The sequence below is a fragment of the Rhamphochromis sp. 'chilingali' genome (assembly GCF_963969265.1).
Source record: "Rhamphochromis sp. 'chilingali' genome assembly, chromosome: 7".
Lineage (NCBI taxonomy): Eukaryota > Metazoa > Chordata > Actinopteri > Cichliformes > Cichlidae > Rhamphochromis > Rhamphochromis sp. 'chilingali'.
Genome location: NC_137934.1, coordinates 14,459,053 through 14,467,571, shown reverse-complemented (window position 1 = coordinate 14,467,571; position 8,519 = coordinate 14,459,053). Strand labels below are relative to the sequence as shown.

General features: G+C 41.3%; 2 protein-coding genes and 1 long non-coding RNA gene across 3 annotated transcripts; 1 reads left to right on the top strand and 2 right to left on the bottom strand.

Annotated features, from left to right (window-relative positions):
- Window positions 1-1,007: 1,007 nt before the first annotated feature.
- On the bottom strand, window positions 1,008-3,363 carry LOC308399804 (serine/threonine-protein kinase pim-2-like; the record flags this gene model as incomplete). Its single annotated transcript, XM_080887236.1, has 7 exons — window positions 1,008-1,099; window positions 1,189-1,359; window positions 1,446-1,873; window positions 1,996-2,066; window positions 2,205-2,299; window positions 2,674-2,910; window positions 3,303-3,363. The coding sequence occupies 7 exons, from the start codon at window positions 3,361-3,363 to the stop codon at window positions 1,008-1,010; spliced, it is 1,155 nt and encodes a 384-aa protein (XP_080743362.1).
- A 588-nt stretch (window positions 3,364-3,951) lies between these two features.
- On the bottom strand, window positions 3,952-5,992 carry LOC308400266. The gene is made up of 3 exons (XR_013972342.1): window positions 5,896-5,992; window positions 5,237-5,309; window positions 3,952-4,751 (listed from the first exon to the last, which is right to left on the bottom strand). It is a non-coding gene; the product is annotated as an uncharacterized lncRNA (long non-coding RNA).
- On the top strand, window positions 5,917-8,519 carry mcat (malonyl CoA:ACP acyltransferase (mitochondrial)). Its single transcript, XM_080887854.1, has 5 exons — window positions 5,917-6,565; window positions 7,091-7,178; window positions 7,281-7,498; window positions 7,635-7,772; window positions 8,184-8,519. The coding sequence occupies exons 1-5, from the start codon at window positions 6,011-6,013 to the stop codon at window positions 8,454-8,456; spliced, it is 1,272 nt and encodes a 423-aa protein (XP_080743980.1). The 5' UTR covers window positions 5,917-6,010; the 3' UTR covers window positions 8,457-8,519.

Genomic DNA, 8,519 nt, shown 5'->3' with positions numbered 1-8,519 from the left:
ACCTTTTTTCATCATCTAGTTTCCTGTGCCAGATCTTCTACTGATCCACTGAGGCAGACATGTAAAAAAACATGAACTAAAGCATATTTCTGTATATAAACAGGACCTTAAATCTTTATCAACAGCTACTTTAGAGGAAATTCTTCAATAAACTGCAACCAAAGGCTCAACTCAGAGGACAAAACCCAACCTGTTATAAATAGTGTGACAGCAAACTTTCTCTTGTGTAAAGTTACAAATAGGAGTAATTATCCACAGGAGCTTTTATACATAATGAAGTTATAATTCGTCCTGTAGAAATTGTACATTTAAGCTATATAGTTCCCTCTGTGATAACTCTGCTATGAATGCCTCTTATTAACTTTTATGCTTTTACAACCCACTATGAGCAAACACTCAGCAACAGTGGGAAGGAAAAACTCCCTTCTTGAAGGAAAAAACCTCTGGTAGAACCAGGAAATCTGTCTAAACTAGTTGGGGGTTAGAGCAACAGATGCAAGTCTTCAGATCATTTGCAGTGTGACTGTCTTTGTGCACACTTTAACCTGATTCAGTTTTCTTATTTGTCAAAATGCACCATGGGTAAAAAAAACAAAACAAAATAGTAATGAAGGAGAATCTTCAGCAAAGATGAATTAAACAAGTTTTATTTTGATCAAATTTTACTTTAAGTAAAACACATCTTTATTTGATGACTTTAATGTCATCAAATAAAGACAGTTTTGATGGAGCTCCTGACCCAGCCCAAGCTCTCTATGAAGACGAGGAAAAACTCCCCAGGGGGCCAGATCGATGGGAAGAAACCTCGGGAAAGCCCATTCAAAGAGAGATCCCCTTTCCTGGGATGGCTGGGGGGGTTACAGGAACTCCGAAAAAGCTAAATTTTTATTTATTTATTTTTTAAGATTGACCCACTCTATCTATTCCTGTCCAACAGAAAAAAGAAAGGAAGTTACTACAATGTATCACACTTACATGATAAGGTGTGAATTGTGTGTTTGTGTGTGTTATCTTAGCCAGGGGTGAAGCTGGAGCTCCTCCAGTGTTGGGCGCTTCTCCGGGACTATAGCTAAACATGCGTCCAAGAAATTCCGGCATTCTTGAAAGAAAGAAAAGATCAAAAAGATGAAGATGATAGTTCTAGTGATCCAAAGCATCAGTGAATCTGGAAGTGTGAAGTTTTCTTACCTGTGGACAGACGCTTTTTGATGCTCAGTTGCTTTGTGAGGAACCTCGCGGTACTAAAGTATCGTGCATGAAGCGCTTCATACAACACCACTCCCATTTGCCACACCGTGGTGGGTCCACACCTGTAGCAGCTCCTAATGTACCACTCGGGAGGGATGTGAAGAGGAGTGCCTAACAAACAGACACAATTGCAATTTCTTCTAAAACAAAAGACACAAATTGTTACATCTGTGAAAAGCAGGAGCAGAATATGTTACCATAGAAGATGCGATACAGAGATCGCTGTTTAACAAAGCAGCTCAGTCCAAAGTCAATGATGCGAACTCGAGGCACATCTGAGCCGGTCTCAATCAGAATGTTTTGTCCCTTGATGTCCCGATGAAAGATGTGTTTCTCCTCAAGTTCCTTTACAGCATCAACTAGTTGCTTCAGAATGACCTGGAAAAGATGAAAAACACAATAATGAGTTAATGCTTTTCTGCCTTGATTGAATGCTGTACAGTCTAAGGCTCTCCCAGTCAACCTACCTTGGCCTTGTCCTCTGGTAAAGCTCTTCCATTTTCTGCTTTGTATTTTTGCAGGTCCACAGCAGGGACAGGTCTCTCCAGCACCAGGATCAGCTCTTTGCCAAAGTCGAACCACTCCAGCAAGGACACAGGTGCTGATATTCCCACTGACCCTTCTGCTTCACCTGCAAGTTTAAGCATAATGGCCACTTCCACCGAGAGCATCTTCCCATTTTCATCCTGAAATATTACAACAAAGTGGATGATGAGGAACGCCGCATTCAATCCAGTAATGTAAAACTAATTCAAGTGTTGGACGCTTACCGCCACTTTGCAGTAGACTTTATTTTTGGGAATGTGTTTGATGGCAACCTAGAAGACACAGAGCATTGGTGAGCATTTCCTCAGTATGACATAATGAAAGGTGGAAACACAGCAGACGTCTCAGTTTACGATATTATCCATTATCTGCGTTACTGCCTGTCTTACTACCATCATCTGAACACTTACTGGAAAACGATCTTCTATCCGGTAGCCAGAAAACACTGCTCCGCAGCCTCCTTCTCCGAGCTGGTGCTCCTCCACATATCTGGCTTGGAATTCACCTGAACAGACAAAACAGCAAATCTTGTTTTATTACAGCTGTGACACAAATTACTCTCCTCTGTAGCCTAAATGTTCCTTCTGCCCTTCCCCTGAATATAAAACCCAAGCTGCTTGCTACTTACGTTTTTGGTCTGCCACTGATTTTTTGTCCTGGTCCACATTCCTTTTTTTTTTCTTGGGTGACTCTCTGTTGTCTCCCGTGGCCTTTCTTTTGCCATTTTTTGTGCACTCCTGTTTGTTGTTCAAGTCTGGAGATGTGGAAAACACCAAAAGCACATCAGCTCACTGGATGATAGACACAAACACTAAACACCAATATCTTAAACCTAGCAACCACACTTAATCTACCCCCTTATTCAACTAATTAGCCTACCTTTACCAGAGTCCAACGAGGAGGATGCTTGCTCCTTGTCACCGCTCGTATGGTCGAGAAGTTTAGCCTTCTTTGCTTTCTTTGTTGTGCCCTCTTCATCTTGCACAACCTTGCGCTTCACTCCTTTGACCACATCTGAGCTGGTGGAAGGACCAGCCTGCTCAGCGACCCTCCTCCTTTTTATTGGGGTCTTCTTTTCAGGACTGGCCTTTCTTTTAGCAGTCCTGCTCTTACAATCTATAAACGACGACAACAACACAGTGGTGAAAAAGAGTCCCCGACATCAGGACTGGAAGCAGTTTGATGGCAAAGAATTTGAAATTGCTTTTGCTTAAATGATCACAAGTTTATTCTTGGGATTAAAAAAACTGACCAGTGCGAATTGATACTAGGTTTACTAAGTCTTAGATCTTGATGACACTTGTTGGTCTGTTTTTACTGTTGAGTCCAAGAATAAACTTATTACATTATTTTACCAAAAGACCGGTAACCTTCCTTTGATTAGACATCTTGTATTAAAGCTATTTTCAATCAAACATATGATTCAATTGCTTCAAAAATGATTCACACAGTGTCAACATTTCTAGGATTTGGATTTTACCAGGTTCTTATTTTATTATTTTACTTACCTTGATCTCCTGAATCTTTCTTATCGGCCGGAGTGGTAATTTTTCTTGTTTCCTTTTTCATTGTAATTTCGGAGACCCTTTAAAATCGAAAATGTAAACCGTAATGAGTTAATATTGAGTTAATACTTCTTCAAATGTGCACCTTTCAAATGCTTGACTTTTCTAACTGAATTCTGTAAGTGAGCTTTATAAGTAAACTCTGGAAACTACGGCAACACAACATAGAATCTTGCCTTTCAGTGACTTCACTGACTGCCAGTAGTTCAAAGTAGTTTACAGAAAAACACTCTGGCAGACAAAGCCATAATATTTCATATGATTCAATCATTTCATATCAATTAAACAGTTTCTTTCATTATCTTTCATCATTTGTATAAAGACCTCATCTATGGATGACAGTATGAAGATTTGTGGTTGACCACACACTAATAAACACAGTGTCAGCTACATTGTCATCTGATTTAAAGTATTTATTATGTACATTTAACTGTCATGGTACTGAGTCTGTGACCCAGTGTTTTGTGTTTGTTCATTTATATTCATTGATTATTCTTATGTATGTTTTTGGTTCTCTTTATTGTTTTCTTCTTGTGTTATATTCTTAGGCTATAGGTTTCTGTTACTTTGCCTTGCCCCTGTGTCCCACGTGTCATATCTATTCATTCTTGTTTCCATGTTCCCCAATTTCTCCCCAGTCAGTCATGTCTCTGTGTCAACTCTGTGTCTTTGTAAAAGTCTCTTGTTTGCTGTTTTACTTTGATAGTCATGTGTGCTATGTTAGTGTTTTCATGTCTGTGAAGGTTCTCAGTCATCTAGGTCATCGTAGTCTAAGGAGTTTGGAAAGAAAGCGTCAGAACTTAAACTTTGCTTGAATGTCTTCAAGCAACTTAAAGAAGTCCAGACGTTTTCTTTCTAAGCTCCTTAGACTAGTGTTTTCAGTTTTCCTTCCCCATGGTCTTGCTGTTTGTGATTTCTCGCAGCTGTGCTCTCATCCTGTGTCTTATTCCCTCATTTATCCCTCTGTGTATTTAAGCCCATTGTTTTCCTCTGTTTGCTGTTGGGTTGTCTGTGTATCATCCATGACAATTAAATTAAATAGCAAATGCAACTACAATTTCAATGAGATTCATTCCTTGCATTCTACTGCAGTGGCTGAAAGTAGACACCAAGCATTATCACTGTAACTAATATAAATATTGGACTTGGAGGGTATTCATCTGATAGACTGATGCAAACATTACTGTGAGGAAAATTTTGAATCTCCCAATTTTCTTTTTTTCTGAAAGAAAGAAAGTTGGTTACTGTATCACATTTGTATGGCAAGATGTGAATTCAGTATGCGTGTGTGTTTGTGTCAGAGAGGAGTTTATCTGAGCCAGGGGTAAAGCAGGAGGTCCTCCAGCATTGGGCACTTCTCCAGGACTTTGTTAAAACTTGTTTTCAAGACGTCTGAAATGAAAGAAGGACAAGAGATATCGAGATGATAATTCCAGTGAGCCAAGCGATCACACTGATTTTCTGCAAAATGTTCTTTTTGAGAGGCATTCGGCTGGGCAGGGGGTATAACACATCTGCAATGCAGCAACATCTGCTCTCTGGGCCTGTGTGAGAGTGTTATCTCAATGGCGGGAATGGGGATGTTGGAATTTGGCATCTCAGGCACCAACTCATCTCTTTCCTTAACCGGGCTCACCAGAGATTGGTTTCAGCCTCTCTCCATGCTTTAAGGAGGTTGAGTTGATAAATCTGACTGGCCCCTCCCCTGTCTGACCGTATCTCTTCATAGTCAACACCAATGTTCTCACCGTGTGACCATGAACGGTCCTTACCACTTGGCAAGTAATTTCGAGCTAGAAGAAGGGAGTAAGACAAGAATTTTATGTCCCTGTTAAAATACAATTACATTTTATCAAATATCACTAAGCAGTCCTTACCTTTAAATACAGCCTGGTTTCTTTCTCTTTCTTTCTATACTCTGAGTGAAGTTAGCTCTCATTCTTTCTCCTCCTGTGAAATACAGCAAGTGGAGCTTTAGCTAGCAACACACTGTGACACAGTTAGTGTTTGTTGAGGTGATAGAAATGCTGCATTTCAAATTACCTGACACAACATTTTACTCCCTTTTATGTTCACTCCTTTTTTTCTGAAGTACCGCAAATTATTGGCTCGTGGGGTTGTTCTGGTGTTGTGCTAAAAATAAATGAATCAAAACTACGGTACACGGTTTGCTCTTTCATCTCTTTTTATGCGACATCCTCTACTGATTAAAACGCGACTGCCTTTCATGTGTCACTGTTTAGGCTCAAATCTCATTGTTTGAAGGCCTGCAGTGACGTGAAATATTAACTTCCCCCAATGGGTTAAACCCAAAGTAACGAGTTTGTTTTGAAAATATACGGAGTGGAAACTACAGATATTTGTTTAAAAACGTAGGGAGTAAAAATTAAGTACAGCAAGGAAGTTTTTTTTTTACTTTTTTACTTCCTACCTGTGGAGCCAATTAAGCTAAATTTAAGAAGCGCATGTCTGTGTATACTTAAAAGCTCTTATAGTTATTTTCACTTTGTAGTAAATTTTGTATGACATGACATACTTTGACCTGAGGTGGCGCTGCAGCGTGAAAGAGCCTGAACGTCAACCGGAAGAAGACGAGAATAAACTCCGTATAAACAACATGGCGTCTCCCTGTGAGGTGTCATGCCGAGCAGATGTCAGAGTTGAGTTCAAGCAAAGTTGACTCTTTCGGTGATTACAGTTTGTCCGGGCGGGCTGTGCGTCTTATTTCATCCGCAGACACGTCGTTGGATGAGGAACAGCTCATGTTGGCATCAGTGGCAGTCAGGATGGCAGCATCTTCCAGAGGGAAGGTCAGGTCGCTGGTCTCTCTGAGCAGGACGCTGTCCACCAACAAGCCCGGTTCCACGGCTGGAGATTACCCTTCTCCGGCTGAAGTTCCCGCTTCTCCCCCGAACAGCGAGCCAGCCGCGGCGCCTCAGCGGAGACCCAAAAAAGACCCCAGCGGCTGCTCCGTGCTCCTCTTCCCCGGTCAGGGCAGCCAGTTTGTGGGCATGGGCAGAGGACTTTTAAAATACCCCAACGTTAAAGAAATGTTCACCGTAGCCCAGAAGATCCTGGGTTACGACCTGCTGTCTCTGTGTCTGGAGGGCCCCGAGGACGAGCTGCAGAAAACGGTTCACTGTCAGCCGGCGGTGTTTGTCACCTCCCTGGCTGCTGTGGAGAGACTCAACCAAGAAAACCCCAAAGTAAGTGCCAGATAAATGTCTGGAAAAAGGACAATAACTGCAGGTCCTGCCTTCTTAAATGTGGCCAGTTTATCTTTTTTTTTTTCATTTTTAAAAAATACTGCTACAGTAATATTAATTTATATTTAAAATGTGCGCACATTATGTATGAGGGTGTGGATGAATGATGCTTGAGTGCCCAGTAGAAGAGCATCTTTCAAATGCAAAGTTTCTCATTTCAACTTTAATTACTGCCCCTTGATTAAGGCGGTAGAGTAAATAAGGCTTCCAACAGTGGTTATTTCTTATTATCACATCTTGTTTTTATTGTTTTTATCAGTAGATTGTTGTTTCACTCCCACCAAAAACATCACCGTAAATAATCTTCTGATTCTGAATGACCATTTAAAAAAATAAACAAATTGTTCTGAGTTAATTTCAGTTACGGATGTATCAGTGACGTAAATGATATATCGGTCATAATCGGGAGGCTGTTACATTTTTATTTTTTTTATTTTTTTTTGACTTGTTTCCTGCTGTACACAGGCCATTGAGATGTGTGTCGCTGCTGCAGGTTTCAGTGTCGGAGAATTTGCTGCTCTTGTCTTTTCTGGGGCGATGAACTTTGCAGAAGGTAGAAAGATTTCTTTTTTGGGGTTTTTTTGTGCACTTGTAAAAGGTGTTTTAATCACAACTTTGGTTAATATTCTGTATTTACTCCTTATGCATCTTCTAGCTTTGTATGCAGTGAAGGTGCGAGCGGAGACTATGCAGAAGGCCTCAGAACTGGTTCCCAGTGGGATGCTGTCAGTCATTGGTAGACCTCAGGCTCAGTATAATTATGCCTGTCTGCAGGCAAAAGAGCACTGCAAGAGTCTGGGGGTGGAGAATCCTGTGTGCTCTGTGGCCAACTACCTGTTTCCAGATGGCAGGGTTATTGCAGGGCACCAGCAGGTAATGCATTCATATATTCTTGCTGCTTTAATATACCGTGAATCTATTGTGTTCTCTTTTCTGTCTTTTCTCTCAACCATCAAAAAAGTTGTTAGAGCTGCTCTTGTCATTTCTGCTGTCTTCTTTGACTTCTCAGGCTCTGGATTTCCTCCAGGAAAACTCTCGGCGCCTAAAGTTCATGCGGACCAAAACTCTCCCAGTCAGTGGTGCGTTCCATACTGAGCTGATGGCATCGGCTACTGAACCCCTCAGAGAGGTGCTCCGGCAGGTGGAGGTCAGTCAGCCACTTTATCCAAAAGGGATTAACATATTTTCTGAAACATGCATTCAATTACTCTGTAAAGCTACACCAGTCCTCATTTTTTTAAGATAACCCATCCTATTCAGTCTGACTCGGAAAGTTAAATGGAAAGTATACCCAAGATTTTACATCTGGTCCTTAGCAGGTCTTAAAATTAAGTAAATACAAGCACATATGAGCTGCAAAACAACATATAACACAGTGTCATTTATGTAATTAAAAAATAAGCCTAAATAAGCAACACTGTAAAGAAGATTTGGCATGTTAGGGACTGATAAAGTCAGGGTCCATGTGTTGTTCATCTGACATTGTATTTAAATCATTTTTGAGCCTCCTAACCACAAGTTCCATGTGCGATTTCCTATTCGTCCCCTTCCCGTCCAGGTACGACGTCCTGAGATCAGCGTCTACTCCAACGTAGATGGAAAACGTTACATGAACGAGAGCCACGTGCGCAGGCAGCTTGTTAAGCAGCTGGTGTCACCAGTGAAATGGGAGCAGACCCTGCACGAGATCTACGAGAGGACGCAAGGACAGCATTTCCCACACACCTACGAGGTCGGACCCGGAAGGCAGCTGGGCGCCACGCTTCAGAAGTGCAACAGGAAGGCATACCAAACGTACGCCCATGTGGAAGTCACCGCATATGAAGACTGATAAGGCTCCTGTGGTTGCTTCTTGTCTTTATACAAGTGTGTAATTAAAGATTTTTGTAATTTC

Coding starts and splice junctions, on each gene's coding strand:
- mcat (XM_080887854.1), top strand. CDS start 6,011: ATGTCAGAGTTGAGTTCAAGCAAAGTTGACTCTTTCGGTGATTACAGT. Junction 6,566..7,090: donor TCAACCAAGAAAACCCCAAA/GTAAGTGCCAGA, acceptor TGCTGTACACAG/GCCATTGAGATGTGTGTCGC. Junction 7,179..7,280: donor GGCGATGAACTTTGCAGAAG/GTAGAAAGATTT, acceptor TGCATCTTCTAG/CTTTGTATGCAGTGAAGGTG.